The sequence below is a fragment of the Myotis myotis genome, unplaced genomic scaffold (assembly GCF_014108235.1).
Source record: "Myotis myotis isolate mMyoMyo1 unplaced genomic scaffold, mMyoMyo1.p scaffold_m19_p_6, whole genome shotgun sequence".
In the NCBI taxonomy this organism is placed as follows: Eukaryota; Metazoa; Chordata; class Mammalia; order Chiroptera; family Vespertilionidae; genus Myotis; species Myotis myotis.
In genome coordinates this window covers 49902944-49928510 of record NW_023416368.1, presented here as the reverse complement: position 1 = coordinate 49928510, position 25567 = coordinate 49902944, and the positions used below count along the sequence as shown (strand labels likewise).

Below are 25567 nucleotides of genomic sequence, written 5' to 3'. Positions count from 1 at the left end.
AGGACATGGATGTCGTCACTCTTTTTCTTTTTTATAGCTGCTATTATCCCGTTATATGGCAATGCCATATATTTAACCACTTCCCTATTAATAGACACTTAGGTTATGTCCGTACATTTACTATAAAATTGATGCTGCAATCAATAACCTTGTGCATGTCCTTTAGCCAAGTGAAACCTGGCTAACGGATAAACACCAGGAAGTGGAATTGCAGGGCCATTGGGTACATACATGCATTTGGAATTTTGATAGATATTGTTGCCAAGTCACCGTCCCTCGGGGTTTTAGCAAGTTACAGTCTCACAGCGGTGTGTGCAGAGGGCCAGTTCCCCAGTGCTGTTAAAGAGCATGCGTTGTCAAACTTGGGGTTCTCGTCGTTCTGATACGAGAAAAGGGCAGCTTAGCTTATTTTTAATGTACATTTCTTTTATAAGGGATGTTGGACATTTTTCATATGTTTTCCAGTCATTTCTGTTTCTTCTGTAAACTGTCTGATAGTGGGCGGCTGCTCTTTTTTCTTACTAGCATTTAGGAACTATTTATATATTAGGGACATGAGCCCTTGCCTGTGATTTGAACTGCATCTTTTTTTCCTAGTTTGTCTTTTATTGTTGTTGTTGTTAATCCTCACCCGAGAATATTTTTTCATTGATATTTAGAGAGAGTGAGAGGGAAGGGGAGAGACAGAGAGAGAAACATTGATGTGAGAGAGATACATTGACTGGTGGCCTCCCACATGCACCCCAACCAGGACTGGGGATCAAGCCTGCAACCAAGGTACATGCCCTTGACCGGGATCAAACTTGGGACCCTTCCGTCCACAGGCTGATGCTCTATCTACTGAGCCAAACCAGCTAAGGCCCTGGTTTGTCTAGCGTGTTTTTGTCCTGTAGAAATGTGGGGGTTTTGAGTAGAAGAATATACCCTTTTTTATAAGTGGTTTCTTGATTGTGGATCATAGTTACAAAGCCTTTCCACTCTCAGATCAAAGGGAACTTTGAAAAAGCCTTGCAAAAACAAGGCTGAATAGGTCGCTGTCCTGGGCGGTATCCCAGCCACGTGGCATTGAACTCGCTGTGGCTCATCCTACATCATTCTTGTCTAGCATGGCTTCAGGGAGCTGAAGCTGGACGAGGATATTTTCAGTTGCCCATTGAACCAGTAACAGACCTGCTCTGTTCTTAGTCTGCATCTTGTTTCCTCTTCTTGGCATATTTTGAGAGGGTGGAAAGAGAGAAAGGTAGAGCAGAAGTGACCAGCTGACCCTGGAAACTGCAGTGACTTTGCATTAATCAGGCCATTCATTACACTCTATCTTACCACTTGTGATTTTTATCACTTTTATTATCTTAAATTTATTCAGACAGCAGTGCTACCTGTATAGTTGAAAGGTACCATTTTGATCATCGAACTTGACGCTGTTATGGAGCCTATATTAACATTTTCTCACTTCGGTAATTCTGAGAGCTTGTCCAGATTGGAAGGAAGCTGTCCTGACTGGGAAGTAATGATGTAAACCAGTTTGTTTGAGGCCAGGTCTGTTAGTGATGCCTCTCACGGTAAACCCTTCAGGGAAGGCCGTAATGATGAAGTTGTGGTCTGTGGACATACTTCTTACTTATCAGTCACTCAGGGTCTTGAGAAGAGAAGCTGCAAGTGTATAGCATATGAGGGGTAATTACTAGGAGTTAGTAGAGTTTGTAACTCAAGATGCCGTAATCACTCAGACACAGTACGGCCTTTCTCATTTGAAAGGACTCTAATGAGTAGGTACTATGATTTCCATCATGCAGTGTAATTTGATAGTCTAAGAAAAAATGAAAGCTCACCCATCTCCGAAAGGAGGTTGAAAGAAATTAAGAAGAGGGAGGAAAGGAGGCAAGGGGCAAGAGAGGGAATGAGAAATTCTGAGAGAGAGCCCCCAGGAGTAATTAGCCATAATTCAGTGACCAGGGAGGAGAGTTACAGGCAGAATCCAATGTTCTGAGAAGGAAAGAAGAGAGGAGGATGGGAGGCACACCCAGGAAGGGGCGAGTGACATTTCAGACAAGTGGTGCTGAGAGTCTTTTCAAACTAAAATGTAAATGAATAGCAGCAGGGAGCAGAAAATAATGGCTTGTTTTAATAATAGTTGAAGAACGAAAGGTTTAGAATGATACCATATGTTAAGGATTGTCATTAGGCCAGAATCATAGTGTTATCCTTATGTTATTTCCCAGACTAGTGATTCCCCACTAAACCAGAGGTTTCTTAAGATCAACATAACATTGTCACTGCTGGACACCAGATATATGGGAAGTCGCTGTGCAAATGTTTGCTGGGTGGATGGATGAGTGAATGATCTGATTGGGGCATATTTAGACCTCTGGCATAAGTTCAGACTGAATAAAGATACTCAGGGTCTTGGCTTTATTACAATAGTGACTCCCCTAACTGTTTGTAGAACCAGATGGAAAGGTTAAAGAAAAGGATTTTCAGCAACCACACTTGGGCTCAGTATACACTGACGCTGTTCTTCTATATATTTCTGAGCCTTTTTTTTTTTTTTCTGTTGATGGGGAATGAATGAATGAATTGGAAAATGATCAGTGGCCCATGGAACTTCTCAAATGGCCAGACACCTTTTTTAGTCATGGCATCTGTGGTGGTCACTCTAGTAGAACAATAACTGGTTCATATGCCCAGGTGACACTCTGTTCCTCTCCTTGCCTTCTGGCCACTGGAACTATGCTGATTGTTGAAGGCTGGCCTGAGTACGCCTCTTATCCACCACAGGTCCCCTGCTGCAATGGATTGGACATTAGTTATTACTTCCATTGATTGAAAAGCAGGCATCAGGCCTGTGGGAATCCAGGATAGGAGAGGGTGTCAGTGCTCGGTTGATGATGGACAGGCCAGACCTGGGAGGATGGAGCTAGGAACTTGGACCCACTGAGGCTAGGCATGGTGTCTGAGGAAGTGTCCGCAGAAGGCAGTCAGGTAAGGCCTAGGCAGAGATGAGCGGGTATTAGCAAGAAGGGAGATGGTGTGCTGAGGGAATTGGGATGTTGGGCAAGACAGTCAGCCAGCCACTGGAGAATGATTCCACCCATGGGATCAAAATGATCCATTATTAACAAGACCAACAAGCAAGTTGGAGGTTCCTCAGATACCCTTTGACACAAAACAGAGCCTGTAGCCATGTGCCAGGATTTCGTGTTCCCCCCACTCTGGGACCTTGGAAGGTGAAGAAAGAGAGAGGATGAAGGAGATCATTGGGACCACCACTGCAGGCTCACAGGCTGCATCGGTCAGAAGCAGGCTAACCGGACTTCCAAGGCAATGCCTATTGTGAGTAATTCATTTTAAGGGGGAAGCATCTTTATTTATGAAAATTTCTTAGCACAAGTAAGGGTTAAAGAGAATACTGCCATCTTTATAGATTGTTGGTGAAATACAAGAAAGGAACTGGAAGGAGGCTGTACGCTGTGGGATCTAAAGTAGATAAGGATGGAAATAAGGTTGCATTTTCTAGAAGCTAAAGAAAGTCTTGATTATTACTCTTTTTATCTGTACTATTTCCCTCAGCATCCTCAACACCCTTAAAGACATTATTCTAACCTGGCTGGCCTGGCTCAGTGGTTGAGCATCAATCTATGAACCAGGAGGTCAGGGTTCGATTCCTAGTCAGGGCAGATGCCTGGGTTGCGGGCTGGATTCCCAGTTTGGGGCGTGCAGGAGGCAGTTGATCAGTGATTCTCCCTCATCATTGATGTTTCTATCTCTCTCTCCCTCTCCCTTCCTCTCTGAAGTCAATAAAAAATACATATTTTAAAAAAAGGCATTGTTCTAGAAGCCAGTGTAATCAAAATACCACAGCATCAGTGTCCTGCTGCCCTAGGTCCAATGCTGACACTTATGTAGCCGTGTGCCCGCTGGGCCAGTTACTTCACTTCTCTGAGCCCCCGTGTCCTCATCTGTCCAACGGGGAATAGTTGTGTATATGTCATAGGATGGTGTGAGGATTAAGGAAAAAGTGCATACAGACTGATTAGGAAAGCTGTGGTCACTGCTGTTCACCGTTATTGGTGAGAATGGTTATTGTTTTAAGTGCCAATTGGAATAATATGTGTGTGGTTGGCATATATAGCGCATTTCTTTTCATTTCTCTAACCCAAGTGTGAACAAGGCCTGTAGTGGAACAGGTGGAAATGTGAGCTCTGCACCTGACTTGGTGGTTAAAGTGACACAGCTTCTAAGTGAGGCAGTGGGGACTTGAACCGACCGCCTCTGACTTCTTTGCACAACCCTGACTGGGCCCCGCCACGTTAGAAACGCTCCTATTTTCCGTCAGACGTTCCTAGACCAATGCAAACATCTAAATGGTTGCTTTGCCTTGCTGGGCACTTGCCCGAATTTAAGTTAAAGGTTAGTTTTTCTAGGGGTTTCCCTGATGATTTTTTGGGAAATGCTTTGAAATATGCATGTTGTTAATTCCCTAATGTTTGGGCTCGCTCATTGTGAAAGTGTTTGGCCTTTGTGGTTGTTTATCCGTTGGACTCTCTGGGGAGGGTCAGAGGGCCTGAGGCCCTGGGCATAGTTTATATGGGGTGGTCCCGACCCACTTTCCTTGGGGTCCTTTCAGGGGAGTGAGGAATAAGGATCAGAGACCCTCAGACTTTTACAAAGAGGGGGTTTTGCGATCCTAATGCAAATTTTCTGAGAACTAGCACAGACAAGCAAAGGTGGGGCACACGCCACACGAGTCACCTCCCGATGCACATATTCAGTTGTATTGTTTTCTTATAAGAAAAAACATATCTATGTTTCATGTACATCAGTGGTTCCCAAACTTATTTGGCCTACTGCCCCCTTTCCAGAAAAAATACTACTCAGCGCCCCCTGGAAATTAATTTTTTTTAAATTTTAATAGCAATTAAACGGAAAGATATATGTATTAATGTTTCTACCTTTTTCGTAAAATATAGTAAAGAAAGGTGTAAATTAGAAACATTGAAGTTTGAAATTATGAAACTATTCATTGAACTCAGAATAGAAAGGTAATACAAAAAAAAGTTAAAACAAATGCACCTGTGGCCATCACCGCCCCCCTGGATTGCTGCAGCGCCCACTTTGGGAATCACTGATGTACATTAAATAAAACATTTATATGTCACCTGGGAAAACAACATACTGTCATCTGAATGATGTGAGTCTGCATTGAAGTGAAATGTATAGAAGCTTTGTAATGTGCTACTATTTGAAAAGCTCTTTGCACTTAGTTTAGTCTAATGCGGAGCTTTCCGCCCATTTTCACATCAGCACACTTTGAAAATGTAGCATTTACAGGACCCACAGGGTAAGGCCCCGCTCAGCTGCCTCAAGGGCTGAGGGATCTGGATGCAGCCACACCTGGGGGCTTCTCCTGGGCAGTGGTGGCCAATAGATGCAGAGAAGAAGGGGTGGGCCCCTGGGAACCTCCGGAGCCCCGCTTTCTTGTCTCTCTCCTGGACAGCACGGTGTGGCACCCCGTGGAAACCCTGAGTGTCTGCAGCACGCACCTCTCAATCGCCTATCCTTCACGCCCTGCTGAGCTGTGGGACGGATCTGCTTTCCTGATCCACGTTCTAGATTTCACAGTTCCCTGGCTCTGGAGCCAGCAGGTGCTAGGTGAGGTGCCTGGCACTGCCCAAGCCTGCTGGGAAGGGAGTGACTGCCTCCACCTCTGTGCCCAGCATCTTCCTTGACAGCTGACGTGCTGCCGGGAAACTGATTTGATAGCCGTTAATGAGACATTGTCACGACGGGAAAAGGGGAGTCCTGTGTAAGCCGATAAGGAGGGTGAATTAGCCATGAAGGAAAAACCATCGTCTCTCTCGGATCCTTTATGTCGTAGCTGTGGAACAGGATGGCCTGTGAGGTTTGAAGAGGCATCTTAAATATTGTTCATTTGTAACTGGAAAATTAAAAACAACTTGGGCTTTTTTCTTCACCCCTCCCCCCATCCTTAATACAATTTACAGAAAGGAAAGTTGGGGCAACTGTCTGTTTTCTGGAGTCAGACAACACATACATTGTTTGGGTGGCCTGGTAGAATCTGAGGGAGAGAGCGAAACTTTGATGTTTATTCAAAGGGAATATTGGTTGAGAAACATTGGCAGAAAGGGAATTCTTGCATGTGATTATCTTTTTAAAAAGTTTAAAGGTATTTATTTTGGTGTAATCTATTTGTTGTTGTTGTTTCAGTGTTGTGTTTCATTAAATTCAAAGAAAGAAACCAAAATATGAGGTTTGTTTGTTTTTTAGAGCCCCCACTACTGTACCCTCAGTGTACATGAGCATGGTGTGTGGTTATATGGATCTGTGCCTGTGTGTGTATATACATGTTTGTGTACATGTTACTCTCCTTAGAGATTAAGGAGTGAGGTATAGAAGATGTAATTCAAGGTGCAAGAATTATAATAAGACCTTCATTATTTTAATGGCTTCCATTTGTTAATAAAACAATAACACAAGGATAATTTGCCCCATATTTCATCTTTGTTCATGAGTCTCTACTTGAGGGTCTGAATCAGTGATGTTGCTGCTGTCAGGGTTGGTAGTCATCCTGCTCTGTGTCTGTTGTGCACAGCATCGCTCTTACCATGAAAAAAAAAGAACAGTTTCTTGGAAATGATTTTGAAGTCCCTTTGCAAAGAAATGGCCCTAACCCAGTATACTGCTTTTGTTATTGCCAGTGACCTTTTTCCCCACCCATCCTTGATATTTTTCAGAATAGTTTACAAGCTATTTCTAGGCCATCCCTGAACTATTTCTTTTTTTAAACAAATATATTTTATTGATTTCAGAGAGGAAGGGAGAGATAGAAACATCAGTGATGAGAGAGAATCATTGATTGGCTGCCTCCTGCATGCCCCCTACTGAGGATCAAGCCCACAACTCGGTCATGTGCCCTGACCTAGAATCGAACCATGATCTCCTGGTTCATAGGCCGATGCTCAACCACTGAGCCACACCAGCCAAGCTGAACTATTTCTTAGGAAATCTCAATGGCATCTAATGTATTCCATAAGGGACTCATCTACATTTGCAGGTTATTTACATATATTGAGAACCGTAATGGTATCATAGACGACTTGACAAAATAAGGGCATAAGGGCCTTACCCGCCACCAAGCACCTCATTTTGCAGTCAAACCATCCTTGGCTTCTTGTTTGGTGTCCCCCATTGGATGGTGCCATGAGTTCTCTTTATTTTCAGGTCCTCCCAGCTCAGTTTTCTCTTTAAAGGCTTCATCTGGACCTTCAGTGATCTATTGCAAACTGAAAGGTCTCTCTGAAATACGCCTTCATCTGATCCGGGCGACTTAGGGCTGAGCTAGAACTGTAATTCTTCTGGAGAGAATGCAAGGGGCGTTTCAAGCTCTCAAAGTGGTAGAAGGTCAGACAAGACTCCTAGTAAGCCAGCCTGGCTGCCACGGTATCTCTCCCCTGTAAGTAGCATGATTGTTTTAATTACAGTTCTGTAGTCACTATATCTATTCTGGAATATTCAGATGCAGTAGAAAGCATCTTATTAAATTGTTGTTAATGCCTCGATACTTTGTTATGTAACACTTCTCAATGTCCTTCCTACAGAAGAGGGTGTTTACTCAGAGTCCCTCTTAGATACAGTGAAGGGGGTTAGTTAGGATGCTAACTGGGTGCTTTTGGTTGCAAGGAACAGAGACTCAGGTTACCTCAAGTACTTGGTATTGTGTCCAAGGTCCATAGGAATCAGAACTAGGCCTGCAATGCAAGACAGCCCAGAGAAGTGACTCCTCCCCTCCCCTCTCAGCTCCCGGGGGTCATGTGGTCGCTTGTCCACCCTCCAGATTTCTGCCTACTTCTCTTCTTGTTCATGACTGGCTTTCTCACCCTCTGCTTTATTCTTTACCTCGGTGTTGCTGCTTCTGCATAATCTGGCTTGCTTGCTACATCCCTTTTCGTGGAATCCTTTCAGCGTCTGCTTCTCTAGCTTCTTGGCTTTTGTCTTAGCATTTCTCAGCTCTGATTCCCTTGAGAGGGTGCTGGACCTGCCTCATCCTCCACACTGGCCAAATGTGAGCCCTGTGTGTTTGCTCTGACTATAGCCCCTGGTGAAAGGCAGCCTTATTTTGCACAGTATGACTTTCCTGCTCGCCACCCCCAGACAGCGTGCTAAGGGTGACCAGTTCTTAGGGTAGCCAGTGCTCGTTACAGAATAATGAGAGCTAATTCATCCCGTAGTTTCATCTTTTATAAAATCTTATATCAGGATCTTCATTGTGATATTTTGTTATTCCTTTATTAGTGTTTTATTGTTCCTTTATAATACATGGCCTGTTATAAATAATTATAAGAGCACGAAGTTTTATAAAATACAGTTCCAACAGCATAACAATTACTTTTAAAAATACAGTGCTAGTAGTCACAAGAGTCTCTGATCTCTTCCCTAGGGCTATCTCCCATATGGATGTCCTTCCCCAGAGCTAACCATTATGAACACAACTAAATGTGTGTCCTTGCAGACATTTCTTACATAGATGTAAGCACATAGAGCCTTGCTTATATACTAGTATATCCAACAGCAACACCAGGGGTGAAAGTAATGAATATTCATGATGAAAGTAGCAAACCTCAGTGATGGAAACAGTAAAACTAATTTCATTCATTTCACATTTGTTGTGTTTATTCGGGGGCTATAAACTTCCTGACTCAAGATAAGCTAGTTGTTTAGCACCCTGTTCCTATACCTGGGTTAGATAATATAAGACTGAGTGTCCGAATATGTACCAATTTGTAGTATTGATGCACTTCATATACCAGAGGGGAAAAATGAACCTAAAAAAATGTCTAAAAGGCAAAGGCCCGGTCCCTCTCCATTGAAATGTTTTTTTGAGGATAACAGTTCTTTAGATACTGCCTCCTAGCTGGCATGCTGTGTCCTAGCAGAAGATTACTAACCTGTGGTCATCTGAAATGAAGTAGCAGCTTTATTGTAAACACAGTAGCCATCTGTTTACTGGATGGCATGATCGCTCTCTGAGTAAAGAAAGCCCAAAACAGAGGATTGGAAGTAATTGAGAAAACAAGGAAAAAACGTTTGCTGACATCATAAAGGTATTGAATGTTCATTTGAAAAAATTTTGGAAACACAGAAGAAAGTAAAATTAATATTTTGGGTTTTGGGATACACCAATCGTTGTGGATATGTTAATTTTTTTAATCTTTAAAAATAATACATAGGTTATAATATAGATATATTATACTTATATTTTGACAGATTGGGATCATATGAAACAAAAATTATAGTTTTTTTGCTTTTTTCCCCCCCACATAATGTACTAGTTGCATTTTGCCATGTCATTAAACAGTTATTTGGGGACATGATTTTAAATGTCTAAGTATCATTATAGAGATGTCCTATAATTTACTTAAACTTTCCAGGTCTTTCCTAAATGTAATTTGGAGTTCTTAATTATTTCTATTTCATAATATTATTTCATTGTGGAGAAGGTTCTGTGAATGAGAAGGCTGGCAGTCAGCTGTGGGCAGTGAGCGGCTCCTATAAATTCTATCTGACCGAAGGGGCCTGAGAGCATCCAGGTTTCCCTGCGGCAGTGTGGTGGGCTTCGCTGCCCCCACCAGCGCCGGAAGGGCTCCTCCATCCTTGCTGGCAAGGCTGCCCTTGGCCCGCCCTGGCTGTCAGTTTCCGGTTTTCAGACCTGCCTGTACAGACGAGATCTGAGCCATACACCTTCCTGTCGCAAAAACGGCAGCAGCAGTGAATGTAGCAAAAAGGCGTCTACCTCCCTCTTCCGGAGGAGGACTTGTTGGAGGAGTCGGATCACACAGGTGCTTGGAGTGTTTTTTTTAACAAATTCACCCCATTGTCGCCATTGGTCTGTTTCAGAGCAGACTTGAAGCCCCTGACAAAGGTCTGAGAACAAGGAGCTTGTCTGTGGAGATGAAGTCCCCGTGGCACCACTGGGGTCAAGGTCAGCCTGCTGGGTATGCGCCTGTCCTGTTACACAGGCACCTGCACCGAGAAGGCCTCAGACTTAGTTTAATGTTCCGTGGCTCTTGAAATGCTTAAGTGTTTTTGAGCAGGAAGACCTGCATTTTCATTTTGCACAGGGCCTTGCAAATGATGGAGCTGGTCCAAACGGGGCTCTAAAGTAAGGCGGAAAGAAAATATTTTAATGACTCCTCTTCTGACACCGCCCCCAAGGAAGGAAGAATCCATTCCGGCTGCCCTCCCTTTTTGCAGGAGGAGGTGCCTGTGGCTTTAAGAGGCTGGCCGCGGGGTGAAACGGAGCAGCTCCCGGCCTGGCCTTCTGGGGTGCCTGGGAGATTTGAGCATACAGAGGCCTGGCAGACAAAACATTCTTCAGATTTCAGCCTTCTGTTTGCTTCGTGATAACCCAGCCTGTGCTTTATCTTTTGGGATAGAAAATAGGAATGCCATGGCTTCTTGCTCTCCTTTTGAGCCCTGACTTTCTGGGTCTTATAGAAGATGCGTGAATGTCAAAGACCCTGTGATCAAGTAGTTTGAAATGCTACAGAAGGGGAGCTCCGCCTCCCTGAGCTGTCATTCTGCCCCCACCCTCTCCAGCGCCCTTGAGCCTGCCCCCCCTCTTGGTAACCCACTCCTCTCATCCACATTCTCCACAATTTAAACCAGTGCCCCTTGGGATAGACAATGAAAACCTCATGCCTCCCCTGTTCATGTCTTGCTTTCAAGTGAGAACTGATTTTGTTGAGTTTTATTTTAATTTGTACTGGGGAAATAATTTTTTTCACTTCCCAAATAAAAATTTCACTTCCCAAATATTATGGAATTGAGTGTTCTCTTTAAAACTATACACACGACCCTAATAAACACTGTCCCTAGGAAATAAATAGATATTTTTAAATCCTCACTCGAGCATATGTTTTATTGATTTTTAGAGAGGGAGAAAGGAAGAGAGAAAGAGGGGGGGAGAGAGACACCAATCGGTTGCCTCGTGTATGCACCTTGACTGGGGATCCAACCTTTTGATATGTGGGACAACGCTCCAACCAACTGAGCCACCTGGCTAGGGCCTATAAATATTTTTGTGTGTGTTTCATATGCACCTTATTTTACAAAAGTATGTCTGCCACAGATTGGAAACTAAAAAACAAACAAACATAAACTGATTCTTGCCAGCAATGTATTTTCTTTGCTATTAGACTTCTCATTCATTCATCTTTCCACAAAGACAGATAAGTCCCCCTGTGTGTGTTTGTGTGTGTGTGTGTGTGTGTGTGTGTGAGAGAGAGAGAGAGAGAGAGAGAGAGAGAGAGAGGGAGGGAGGCTTGTCCTATTTCAAGGCAGCCATGATCTACTTCTCCCTGAAGTGGTGTCATGAAAGCATTTGAGTGGAGAGGAAGTGTTATGGATGATCTGTTCAAACCAACAACAGTGGTTTGAATAACGGTTGAGATTTTTACAGAAATATGTTAGAGGGGTTGGAGACTATGCAATCCTTAGGAAAATAAAAAAGCTCTGAATCTATTCTGCACTGAAGGTGGAATCCCACTGTGGAATCAGTCTCATTGTAACCAGTGGTGCCCATTCTGGAAAATGCCTGATGCACTCTGATTGAGAAACTGAGAAAAACACATTGCCTCCATCTCCTCTCCCAGCACCTCTCCCACAAAACCTCCCATGTCCTCACCTCCTTACTCCTTACACAGAGAGCAGCCATCACCTACAGGAGCCCGTGCGTACCTTCACATTGTTCATCACCATTATTCATCACTAGAACTCAGGTGCATTCATGGTGACGGAGCTGACCCTCACCTGGCAATGCCAGTGTCCCCTTCACGGCTGTGCACACAGGAAGCTTCCCTCGTCCCTCACCTGGTCCCTGGCCAGGATAGTGTACAAACTAGTGTTTACCGATCTGTGTGTTGGATGAAGGACTTTAAATTGGTTCATTTCATCTTTGGATTTTCTTTTGACAACTGCTAATCTCTGGACTGCTTCCAAAAAGTAGAATAGAAAGACTTGGGCTTTCCCTAAATATCTCTGCTTTTGATCTAACTTATTGCAAATCTCAATATTCATTAAAAAGTGACAAGTTGCTTCTGAAACTAGAGAAGTTGATTTCCCACAGTGTGAAGTTTCAGATGTGAGTTTGGTCAGAGTCTCTAAGATGGGGTTTTCCAGCCTTCTCACATCTTGGTCACTATTCATTGTAAGTTTGTAGACAATTTTAACTATTTAAGGCCAGTTACCTAGAACTTAATATATTCGGTAATGTGGTATAAAGATGAATAAGTAAGCTCTGTATAATAATTCTTGGTTTCTCCCAATGTCGATCAAGTTGAAAGCTTTGTGGCTCATTTAAATATTCAGCATAATGGACTGAACCTGAGAGTAGGCTTCGGGAATTCCAACATAAAAAAAAAGGCCCTGTCTGCCGTCAAGGATCTCAAAGGTGATCTTGACCTGGATATTGAGGGAAATAGATATTTGCCAGAGAAAAAAGAAAGGACATTTCCTCAAGACAATAGGAAAGATAACTCACAGAACAGGATACTGGATCGGTTAGTAAACAGGAAATAGATACTCAGATTCATGGGTAATCAGAGAAATGCAAATCTAAACAACAAATAGATAACATTTCCCCCCCTTAAGATTGGCAAAAATAACAAAATTGGGTACTACTAAGTGTTGGAGACTTCGAGAAACAGCTGTTCCCTCACTTGCCTGGCAACAATGAAAACTGGCAGTCACTTTGAAGGGCAGTTATGTCATATCTAACCAGAGGCCTGGTGCATAAAATTCGTGCACGGGCCCCTCAGCCCAGCCCGCACCCTTTCCAATCTGGGATCCCTTTCACAATCTGGGACTGCTGGCTCCTAACCACTTGCCTGCCTGATTGCCCCTAACCACTCTGCCTGCCAGCCTGACAGCCCCCTAACTGCTCCCCTGCCAGCCTGATTAACACCTAACTGCACCCCTGCCAGCATGATCGTCCACAACTGCCCTCCCCTGACCCCAGCTGCCTTCCCCTGTGAGGCTGAGGGGACTGGGGGACTCTGGCTGGATGAGGTGGGGCGGAGGGGACTGGGCGCTGCCATCTTGTGAGAGCGTGGCAGTCAATTAGCATATTCCCTTTTTATTGGCTGTAGGTGCCACCATTTTGTGAGGATGTGATGGTCAACTAGCATGTTCCCTCTATTAGATAGGATAAGGTTTAAAAATGCATCTACCCTCTGATCCACCCATTCCACTCTAAAGAAATGTGTTCACTCGCTTAAGGATCAGGTAAAAAGAACATAATTGAAGATAAACCCAGATGTCCTTTGTACGAAAAATGGATGTTATGGTACAGTGAAATATTATACAGCATTTAAAATGAATACCTCAGATTTATAAGTACAGCCTGGGTAAATTTTACAAACTTGTTATTGGGTAATAAAAATAGGTTGCAGAACAATATCTACTCTTTATCATTAATGTAAATTTTAAAATGCATATCTACCAGAGGCCCGTTGCACGAAGAGATTCATGCAATAAGCCTTCTCTTCCTCTGGCTGCCGGCACTGGTTTTCCTCTGGCACCCAGGACCCAGGCCTTCGCTCCGACCAGAGCCTTCAGTCTTTGCTGCTCCAGCCAGAGCCTGCCTTCAGTCTCCGCTCCGTCACTTCGCGCCTACATATGCAAATTAACCGTCATATTTGTTGGGTTAATTTGCATACTCGCCTGATTGGCTGGTGAGTGTAGCAGAGGGATGGTCAGTTTACATGTTTGTCTATTATTAGGTAAGATATTTATGTACATACACACAAGCCAATAGGAGGATAAGGACCTGGATGGGAAGGATACAAAACAATTTGAGAATGGTGAATAGAGAGAGGGAAATGGGATTGAAGAGGCACAAGGGGACCTTTGCTATGTGTTGTTTTTTTCCCCTTAAAAAAAAAAAAAAAAAAAACACAACCCAAAAAACAGATCTGAAGGGCTAAGGCCAAGTGTCAGAGTCACAGTGGTGGTAAATGTATTTTGTAATTTCCTATTCTTTTCTCTGGTTTTGTTTATTTCATTAAACAATAGTGCTTAACATATACCTGGCAGTCTCTGAGTGGGTACTATTATTGTTTCCAGGCCAAGCCCACTCCCTGGACCACCCTGGCTTGGTCTTTGTGGATCTGGACTCATCTCCCGCTGGTTACAAGGCTGAGGGAACAGAGGGAGGTCAAGAGGTCTGTAGGATTCTGTCTACTTTAAGTTAAATTATTCCAGGATCATCAGTAGATGAATTGGTCTTTGTCCTGGGCACATTCCTGTGTGCCCAGGAGTGGAGACATGACTACAGCCAGATGGGAAGCCGGACTGTGCCAATTTTGCAGAATGTTTTCTGAATCTTCAAAACAGCACTTCTATGTTGCCAAATGCCCTCGAACTAATGTAACAGGTAGATGCAGAGACGAGTTCTTTTGGGGAACATCATTTGAATTAGTCTGTCTCTGACGATCAAAAGACTATTTAATACCTGAAACAGCTGACTAGAACAGCTGCTGAAACAACACTTTGTGTGGGAAGTGATGAACAGTTCAGTATTTTGACAGCCGTCTCAGAGGTAGAACTAATAAACTTCTAAGAAAATCCTGATTGCTGCTTTTTTTGGATTCTCTCAACCAGATTACCCATAGTCTGGTGTTGTGTACATACAGAGGACTTGGGGGAGTGTTTTCTCTTTCCCAAAGTCTTTTTATTATTATTATTATTATTATTATTATTATTATTATTATTATTTGTTTTTTATTGCTTAAAGTATTACAAAATTTCCCAAAGTCTTGAGTGCTTGTATGCATAAAGTTTAGCTAGCATGGCGATAACTTATTTATTTTGGTTTTCAGAAAAATACCTAACTTTGCCCTAGCTGGTTTGGCTCAGTGGATAGAGCCTTGGCCTGCAGACTGAAGGATCCCAGGTTCAATTCCGGTCCAGGGCACATGCTTGGGTTGTGGGCTCGATCCCCAGTAGGGGGCAGTAGGCAACTAGTCAATGATTCTCTCTTATCATTGATGTTTCTATCTCCCTCTCTCTCCCTCTCCCTTCTTCTCTGAAATATATTTTAAAAAACATACCTAACTTCTACAAATTGGTAGTTATAGAATATTCCCAGGGATGTAAAGCACAGCCTAGGGAATAGCGTCAATAATATTGTAAAACAACATACAGTGCCAGGTGGGTACTGGACTTATCAGGGGGACTTTGTAAATTATATGTCTTACCATCTAAACTAATAAAATAAATATTGACTTCCAACTATAATTAAAAAAAATAGCTAACTTCTCCATTCATCAAACATATGTTCAGAACTTACTGTGCTCCAAGCAAAGCGCAGGGCTTGGGATTCTGAAAGAATTAATTCAACTCTGCCATCAGGGAGCTCATAGTCTGAGAAAGGAGAAGAAATAGAAAAAGGCAAAATGTGCAAGTGATTTTAAAGAAATGCAATAGCTGCTACAGAAGCAGGACTTGGAGGGAGATCAGGTTAGAAAGAGGTGGCATTAGGTAATGAGGAGTTTGTCATCCGAGGCCGTGGGAAGTGGGAGCTGACGGGCATGCACAACATTCCAAATGGGGGGAAAGACTGTCGGTGTCAGCGTGACAGGGAGCATCTGGGTTCATGTGGAAGAGTGTGTTTATTGATTTGACTGGCCAACTGCTACCTCAGTCCGCAGTGTTACTTTTGTTTGGATATCCAGTTTTCAAATAATTTTCACAAAAGTGTCCTACTTGAATGTGCATCTAATGCGAGTAGCTGTCTGTAACTTCTTTTTTTAATGTTAAATTTTTTTAAAAAATATATATTTTATTGATTTTTTACAGAGAAGAAGGGAGAGGGATAGAGAGTTAGAAACATCAACGAGAGAGAAACATTGATCAGCTGCCTCCTGCACACCTCCTGCTGGGGATGTGCCTGCAACCAAGGTACATGCCCTTGACCGGAATCGAACCTGGGACCCTTCAGTCCGCAGGCTGAAGCTCTATCCACTGAGCCAAACCGGTTAGGACTTAATGTTAAATTTTTTAAAATATATATTTTTATTGATTTCAGAGAGGAAGGGAGAGAGAGAGAAACATCAATGATGAGAGAGAATCATTGATCAGCTACCTCCTGCACATCCCTTACTAGGGATCAAGCCCACGACCTGGGCATGTGCCCTGACCAGGAATTGAACGGTGACCTCCCTGGTTCATAGGTTGACGCTCAACCACTGAGCCACGCTGGCCAGGCCCCTGTAATGTATTCTTCACTTCAGTTATTATATTCTTTATTTCTGACTGGTTCTTTTTTATGTTTTCTATTTCTGTTTTTGTTTCCTTTGTTGAAGTTCTCACTAAGTTCATCTGCTCTTCCCCTGAGTTCATTGAGCATCCTTATAATCAGTGTTTTGCTTGCTTGTCTCCATTTTGTTTAGTTTATTTTCTGGAGTTTTGTTTTATTCTTTCATTTGGGACTGTTTCATTGTCTCCTCATTTTGGCTGCCTCCCTGTGTTTGTTTCTATGTATTAGGTAGAGCTGCTACACCTCCCAGGCTTGGTAGAGTGGCCTTACGTAGTAGGTGTCCTGTAGAGCCCAGTGGTGCAGCCTCCCTGGTCACACGAGCTGCTCCCCTTACCCAGTGGCGGTGTATACCCTCCTGTTGTAGTTGAGCCTTAATTGCTGTTAGCAGTCAATAGGAGGTATTTATCCCCAGGCCAGTGTGAGGACTGGCCATGACCACCACCATGGAGGATCTGCTGTGCAGGGATCGACCCCACAGAGCAGGACTTGCTTCAGCAGAGCTCTGGTGCCCACTTAGTTTGCCCCTTGAGTGAGTCACTTGTGGAGGAGGTTGGGTGGTGCTTTGACATGGCCTGAAGCTGTCCATTGGGTGCTCTGGCTCTGGGGCCTCATTTCTGGGTCACAGTAGAGAAACACAAGTGCACATATGTGGAAATCTTGAAAATCCTGGGAAGTGCAGGCTAAGGTCAGCTCCCTGTGTTCTGCCTGGGGCTACCTAGCATGAGCTATAAAGTGATTTGTAGATGGCTGCTACTCGTGCTGGGCTTAGAGGTCCCCAGGAGAGGCCAAGTTGTGAACTAAGGCCAGTTGCCGATAGTGCCAGGCCTGGGGTCTCTTAGTGAAAGGTAAGGGATGGATACACCTAGGCTAGATGCTACTTGTTTGAGGGATTTTAGAAAAGCCTAAAGGGTGAGCCAAGACAGGCTGTTTGTAAGGAAAAGCCACTGGAAATGGCTTGGGTGGGCCGGCAAGTTGGGTGTGGCAGGGTCTCAGGAAATCACCATGGCAGTTAGCCAGGTTAGTGGAGACTCAGAAATGGCGGCCACCTGTCAGCTCTGTGAGGTGAGGGTTCAGCAAAGGAACAGTGGCCTCTGCCAACACTTCTGTCTGGGAAAAAGCTGCCCCTCCAGGCCTCACCTTCATGCCAGACAACTCAGTTCTTCCCCATATGTCCCTGCTGCCCCAGTGCTATGGCTCAGAGTGAGTGGGTCTGAGTAAGACCATGCACAGGCCCCTTAGTTCACAGTCCCCATGCCTGGGACTCTAGCAGCTCTCCATCTCACTCAACCACAATCCTTGCTGGTTTTTACAGCTAGAAGTTGTGGGGACTTCTCTTCCTGGCATGGAACTCTGGGTTGGGGGGCCTGATGTGGGGCTACAACCCCTTGCTCCCCAAGGGGGACCCTCTGCAGCCGATATATCCCTCCAGATTTTTATCCACCACATGTGGGTGTGGGACCAGTCTGTTCTGTTTCTCTGCCCCTCCTACCAGTCTTGATGTGGCTTCTTCATTGTATCCTTAGTTATAGGACTTCTGTTCAGCTACATTTCAGGTGGTTCTCAATGCTGGTTGTTCTGCAGTTTGTTGTGGTTGTGGGAGGATGTGAGTACCTGTTTATCTACACCACCATCTTGGCCAGAAGCCTCTGGAGATGGATATTAATTGGGGACATTTATTGTGATCAAGATGTGTGGGTTGTTGGGACTTTTTCAGAGGTCTTCCTTCCCTGGCAGTACAGAGGTCTGGTGAGACATTAAGGCTGGAGAAACCAAGGCTTAGGGAAGCTGGGGTTGAAAGCTGGAAGTGGCAGAGTCTTGAGTGGAGAATTCCAGAATCAGGTCTGCCTCTGTCAGTGCTCTGCCCGGAGAGCTACACTTGCCCTCGGATAATCTTTATCTCCCAGGACACACTGTCAGAGGCTCATTGACTCATGTAAGCTGCTCCTCAACTGTAGCACTGCAGCTCTCAGATGCCAGACTGATGTTTGTGCTTCTTAGAACTGACATACGTGACAGTTCTATTGGGGACATTTTATTTCTTCTTTTGATTGAGGAAGAGGGAAGGATTACAAACATTCAGTTATCATCAGTGATGCACTTCTATTTTTTTAAAAAAATATATTTTTATTGATTTCAGAGAGGAAGGGAGAGGAAGAGAGAGATAGTAACAGCAATGATGAGAGAGAATCATTGATTAGCTGCCTCCTGCACATTCCACACTGGGGATCGAGCCCGCTACCCGGGCATGTGCCCTTGGCCAGAATCGAACCTGGGACCCTTCAGTCCACAGGCTGATGCTCTACTCACTGAGCCAAAGCAGCTAGGACTATTTCTAATCAACACAGTAGGGAGTTCAGTTTGGCTGGCACTCTCCTGCTTTTCCTATTAATATACTTTCCCACCTGCAGATAATTGAAAAGTAATTAGAGGTCTTTGCAGCAAATCTGAGTCACAGTAGAGAAACAGAAATGCATGTATGTGTGGCATTATGTGGAAATCTTGGAAACTTCCGCAGGCTCTAAGGATTTTATTTTTAATGTACTTCATACAGTCCAGAGCAAACCAGTGAATTAGCTTCCACTTCAGGCAAAGTTTGTTTTTCCTGGTGTGTTCCGGTCAGCTACTGGTCACTGTGGTTTGGAGTAAACCTAAATGGATTCCTGTCCTTGGACAAAGACCAAGGACAACTGTAGGACTTCCCCATGTTAACCTCTGTTAGGCTTCTTGATTAATAACCCTGGTTCAGGAAGGCAAGTGCTATTGCGGTCACTTTACAACTGAGGCAGTCAAAGCAGCGAGAAGCTAAAAGGCCCGTCCACACCACAGAACTGGTGGTAATGGAGTCAGAGCCGGAACTGAGCTCTTCTGAACACCAGTTGACTCATCCAACGCTCTTTCCATGGCCCCAGACTGCCAGCAGAAGGAAGTGAATTGCAGTGGTATTATGTATGTCAAGGTGTTAATTCTATGGTCAGAACCAACCCTCAAGAGGACACTGGTGGTGACAATTTCAGAAAAACGTGTGGCTCAGATTCAGCAGAACTTTATGAAAAGCCTTCTAGGGGCAGGCCCTGAGCTTGGTGCTCTCCACTGTGCTGTTCATTTCCCACGGTGGCCAACCAGGGGAGGCGGGGCCTTCAGCCTCGCCCTGCCAACCTTGAGCACCATCAGTTCCATCCCAAAGGCACCCTTAGTGATCATGCAACCTCAGTTAACAGTCAAATTAAAATTCCCACAATTGCCCCTGGAATTGGAATGCACCGAGGACACCCTTACACATTTCTCCCTCTTTCCTGCCCTTAGGCCTCCTGGTGGGTACCCTTGATGTCGTGTTGGACTCCAGTGCCCGGGTGGCTCCCTACCGAATCCTGTATCAGACCCCAGACTCTTTGGTCTATTGGACCATCGCCTGTGGTAAGTAGCAGTATTTGGAAATTTGAAGAAACATTATGATTAACAATGCCCTGTCAGGAGGGAAGGAACTTTAATTTGTGGAATGCAATCACTTGGTGTTTTAGGGTAGGTAACCGTAGCCATTTCAACAGATGAGCCCCCAAATCTCAATGGCTTAACACCAGAAAGGTTTCCTTCTCACTCTCGTGAAATCTTGTTTGGATCCTGAGGCTTCCACCATCTGTAATGACACCCTCTGGGGCACAAAGCCTCCAATGTCAACCTACAAGGCTCAAGTAGGTGGAGATACATCTGCATTTAACTTCCTTGGCCCAGAAGTGTCACTGCTTTGTAACTCCATTGGCTAGAACAGTGGTGGGCAAACTTTTTGACTCGAGGGCCACAATGGGTTCTTAAACTAGACGGGAGGGCCGGAACAAAAGCATGGATGGAGTGTTCGTGTGAACTAATATAAATTCAAAGTAAACATCATTACATAAAAGGGTACGGTCTTTTTGTTTGTTTGTTTTATTCATTTCAAACGGGCCGGATCCGGCCCGCGGGCCGTAGTTTGCCCACGGCTGGGCTAGAACCAGTCACATGGCCCCAAGCTAACTTCCGTGGAAGCTGGGAAATGAAAGAATATTTGGGGGGGCACAGTGGTCCTGTATAATAAAAGCCTAATATGCAAATCGACCAAAGGGCAGAAGGGCTGGTTGTTATGATGTGCACTGACCACCAGGGGGCAGACGCTCAGTGCAGGAGCTGCCCCCTGGTGGTCAGTGCGCTCCCACAGGGGGAGTGCAGAAGCTGGTTCATGGCTGGCGAGCACAGCAGTAGCGGGAGTCTCTCCTGCCTGCGCCGCAGTGCTAAGGAGCAGTGAGCCGAGTGGTAAGGAGCGAGGGCTCCCGGGCTGCAAGAGGGTGCAGGCCAGGCTGAGGGACCCCCTCCCTACTCCCAGTGCACGAATGTCGTGCACCAGGCCTCTAGTGCTTATATATCCTAGCACAGGATTTCCTACTGAGTAAGGATTCTTTATTTCTCCTGTTGATAATCTGCAATAATGTGCTATGCTTAAAATGTCGATAAACAATTATGCTATTGGATCTCTCACAAGAACATCCAATCGAAAGTGGCCAAGCTTGTTTTAATTCTTTGTTTGCATGTGGCTTTTCAAATAACCATAGGAAAAGAAGGGTACTGAACACTCCTTTTCTTTCTTTTGTCTTTACTTCATTTTAAAAACTTATTAATGGATTGTATTTTTTTAGAACAGTTTTAGATTTTAGAAAAGTCCAACAGATAGTTTGGAGAACTCCCATATACCTTCCACATACATAGCTTCCCCTATTATTAACAGCTGACTATGGAACATTTGTTCCAATTAATGAACCAATATCGATTCACTATGACAAATAAAGTCCATAGTTTATTTAGATTTCCTTAGTTTTCACCTAATATCCTTTTCTGTTCCAGGAGCCCATCAGTATACTACTTTATATTTAGTTGTCATATCTCTTTAGGCTCCCCTTGGCTGAGGAAGTTTTTTTACACTTTCCTTATTTTTTTATAATCCTGCCAGTTTTGAAGGATATTGTTCTACAATATTGTAGAACGTTATTTCAATGGAATTTGATGTTTTTCTATGCTTATGCTGGGGGGATGGATTTTCGTGAATATAATCACAGATACAGTGATATTTTCATCACTTTATGCTAAGCAAGGTACAAACTATAGACTTGATTTATGACTGAAGTAGTGTTGTTGTTTTAGGTTTCCCCACTTTCAGGTTAGTTTTTTTCTTCCATTCTGTCCTCTTTGGAAGGAAGTCACTGTGCACAGCCCACACTTAAAGAGTGAGGAATATTAATTTATGCAACTATTTTTATCAACATGGAATCATGGAGAGTCTATTCTTTGGGGGATTCTAATATTACTTTATTTTGTTGCTCCAATCATTTCTGCTTTGGCCATTGGGAGCTCTTTTAGTTGACTTTATTCAGTTTTTAAATTGATTTCTGCTTATGGGCACAGACAATAGGGTGGTGAAGGCCTGGGGTTGGGGTGGGAGCAGGCTAGTAGGGGTCAGTGGGGGAAAAGGAGGGGCATATGTAATACGTTCAGTAATAAAGATTTAATAATAAATAAATAAAAATAAAAATGGGAGAAACCAAGATGGCGGCATAGGTAAACGCCAGAGATTCCTGCCTGGAACAACCACTTCAAAAAACAACTAAAGACGGAACGGACATCATCCAGAACCACAGGAAGGCTGGCTGAGTGGAAATTCTACAACTAGGAGGAAAGAGAATATCATACCCAGACTCAGAGGAGGTGCAGAGCTGAAGTGAAATACTCAGGTGCAGAGTGCGCGCGAGTGGGCTGGCAGCGGAGGGCGCAGTTGTTGTTTTCAATCGGGAGGGAGTTTCAGACTCTGAGCTCTAGATCTGGGCGAGTCTGTAGGGACCCAGGCTCAAACGGGAGAAGCGGGACTGTCTGGCTTTGGTCGGAACTCAAAGGCAGCTTTCTCTCCAAGGTTTGCAGCGGTTGCTGGGACTCTGTGAGGCAGAGCCCCTAGGGACGGAACTGAGAGCAGCCGTAACTGCTCGCTCGCCCGCCCTGTAGATGCCCTGGGACTCGCCCTGCCCAAGCCCTGCGCAGAGCCATTTGCCGGATAGCCTCAGGCAAATGCTAGATTAGCACCGCCCTAGAGATCCAGCACAGAAGCTCTCCCACTGCAGACACAGCGGACTCTCATAGCCAGTTAGCCTGGAGATCAAATCACCCCCACTATTGCCGACAACAATCAAGGCTTAACTACAACAAGACTGCGCACAAAGACCACTAGGGGTGTACCAAGAAAGCATAAAAAATGCGGAGACAAAGAAACAGGACAAAACTGTCAATGGAGGATATTGAGTTCAGAACCACACTTTTAAGGTCTCTTAAGAACTGTCTAGAAGCCGCCGATTAATGTAGTGAGATCCTCAAGAAAACTAATGAGACCCTCGATGTTATGATAAAGAACCAACTAGAAATTAAGCATACACTGAAATAACGAATACTATACAGACTCCCAACAGCAGACCAGAGGAGCGCAAGAATCAAGGCAAAGATTTGAAATGCGAAGAAGCAAAAAACACCCAACCAGAAAAGCAAAATGAAAAAAGAATCCGAAAATACGAAGATAGTGTAAGGAGCCTCTGGGACAGCTTCAAGCATACCAACATCAGAATTATAGGGGTGCCAGAAGATGAGAGAGAGCAAGATATTGAAAACCTATTTGAAGAAATAATGAAAGAAAACTTCCCCCACCTGGTGAAAGAAATAGACTTACAGGTCCAGGAAGCGCAGAGAACCCCAAACAAAAGGAATCCAAAGAGGACCGCACCAAGACACATCATCATTAAAATGCCAAGAGCAAAAGACAAAGAGAGAATCTTAAAAGCAGCAAGAGAAAGAAACTCAGTTACCTACAAGGGAATACCCATACGACTGTCTGCTGATTTCTCAACAGAAACTTTGCAGGCCAGAAGGGAATGGCAAGAAATATTCAAAGTGATGAATACCAAGAACCTACAACCAAGATTACTTTATCCAGCAAAGCTATCATTCAGAACTAAAGGTCAGATAAAGAGCTTCACAGATAAGGAAAAGCTAAAGGAGTTCATCACCACCAAACCAGTATTATATGAAATGCTGAAAGGTATCCTTTAAGAAGAGGAAGAAGAAAAAGGTAAAGATCCAAATTATGAACAACAAACATGCATCTATCAACAAGTGAATCTAAGAATCAAGTGAATAAATAATTTGGTGATCATAATAGAATCAGGGACATAGAAAGGGAATGGACTGACTATTCTTGGGGGGGAAAGGGGTGTGGGAAATGCGGGAAGAGACTGGACAAAAAATTGTGCACCTATGGATGAGGACAGTGGGTGGGGAGTGAGGGCGGAGGGTGGGGCGGGAACTGGGAGGAGGGTAGTTATGGGGGGAAAAAAGAGGAACAAATGTAATAATCTGAACAATAAAGATTTAATTTAAAAAAAATAAAAAAAATAAAAATGAATAAATTGATCTCTGGTTGATAAGAAGTGCTATGCTGGGATATCTATAATAATAAAAGCGTAAGACGCTAATTAAACCAGACGACCTTCCAGACGAAGCCGGGGCTGCAAGGGGAAGCCCGGTTCCTGAGCACCTGCTGGCGGCCAGAAGGAAGCCTGGGTCCCAGGTGCCAGAGGGAAGCCAGTGCCAGCAGCTGGGGGGAGAAAGGCCTACTCTTGCATGAATTTCATGCATCCGGCCTCTAGTAAAGATATAAAGATAATTAGATCCGGTCTCTGCTCTTAAGAACAAGAGTAAGTACTCAAATTATAGTCCAGTTGGAACAAGTACCATTTAGTACCATTTGATTGTGAGGCTCCCAGCTAAATCCAAGAATCTTGGCTGACCTTCTCCATAGGTAGGGGGAGTTATCTGGGTGTGGTGTCAGGCTGCTGGAGGGCTCCAGTGCCCTAGTAATGCTCCCTCAAGGATTTCACAGTACCTGAAATTACAGTTGTATCCCTGTAAAGTCACTCTGGTTAAGATGCAAACAGCCCCCTGAGAACAGTGGAATGTCAGTCATTGTGCATTCTGGTGAATGAAGGGATGGTATCAGGGTTCAGGGCATAGAGAAAACCATCTAGGAGTGAAGGATTGGGATTGGAGCGAGAGGGAGAGAATAAAGGGTACAGGCAGAGGGATGCTGGGACCCCAAAGAAGACAGACCCTGTAGCCCAGGCAGAGGTGGTTCATTCAGTACGAAGTGAAACCCTCAGTAGCTACTGTAGAAGGGGAAGTGACCTGTGCTAGTTGGTTGGGAAAGTATCACATTTACTTGGCAAACCATCTAGAATACTGTTAACATAGTGTAGCCAGCAAGTGAAGAAGTAAAAATAAAGGAAATTAAAAACCAGGCAGAGCCACGAACACACTCAACTCATGGAGGGTGTGGAAAGGACACTTTGACACATTCTCACACGCCTTCCACTTGTGCCCGGAGGCTTTGAGGTCCTCTGGAGCCTGGATCCCCTCTCATCTCTCCCAGGTATTCTCAGCTCTGGCCTTCCTAGATAATAGACATGGACTGCGACTTCTCTTCTCTTGTCCCCTCAGCCCTGACCATGTTCCCTCTGACACCTGGCATTACTACTCCTCAGTCTGTTTCTGGGACTTTGCCGTTCCATGAAGCCGACCCTCTGAATGCCCCTGTGGGGGAAGAGCCAGAGTTATTCCTGAATGATTTGCCAAGCCGAGGCTAAGGAGCACTACCAGGCAGTAGATGCTGATGGCATGATTTATGCCACAGAGAGATGTACTTTCGTGTTTCCCAGTAAGTACTGTCTGTCACAACTGCATGAGCGCATAATAGAACAGGTTTAGCTTCTGTGTCTATTGATCGCCCATAGACACAGCTCCAGAATTTCCTGGGGCAGACTCCGCGGAAGTGACAACCATTGTGAAAGTCCCATTCACCCATTAGTTGTTCTTTCTTATCGATTTCTGTTTCCGCCCAAATTGCTGGCTCCCTTTCATGAGAAGATTTTAAGAGCAGAAGCTGTATCTTAAAGATCTCTTTGATGTGCTGACCTTTCGGTTTGTAATTTTAATGTTGGTGCGACAGTCTCTTGGGAGCTTTATTTTCTTGAATTTCATGAATCATTGTTGTAAGAGAAGCTTCAGCAAAGAAGTGGGTGAGTCTAATTCACTGCCCTGTAGATGCAGAATACAGAGGATTCCAAAACCTTGTTCTATGCCACGGCTTGTGAACCTTCCAGAGGTGTCAGTTGGGTTAAA

The 25567-nt window shown here is 44.3% G+C and overlaps 1 protein-coding gene across 6 annotated transcripts in view; it reads left to right on the top strand.

The window, feature by feature from the left end:
- Nucleotides 1–25567, top strand: part of TBC1D9 (TBC1 domain family member 9) — an 87869-nt gene that overhangs the window by 16376 nt on the left and 45926 nt on the right. For 5 of the 6 annotated variants that reach the window (XR_004968132.1, XR_004968131.1, XM_036312485.1 and 2 more), the window contains exon 2: nucleotides 19637–19747. The exons of the other annotated variant lie outside the window; for it this stretch is intronic. Coding sequence is in view for 3 of the 5 variants with exons in the window: in XM_036312485.1 (XP_036168378.1) it covers nucleotides 19637–19747 (111 nt within the window). In the remaining 2 variants the exon portion in view is untranslated. The remainder of the gene's footprint in view (nucleotides 1–19636; nucleotides 19748–25567) is intronic. 6 annotated transcript variants of the gene reach the window in all.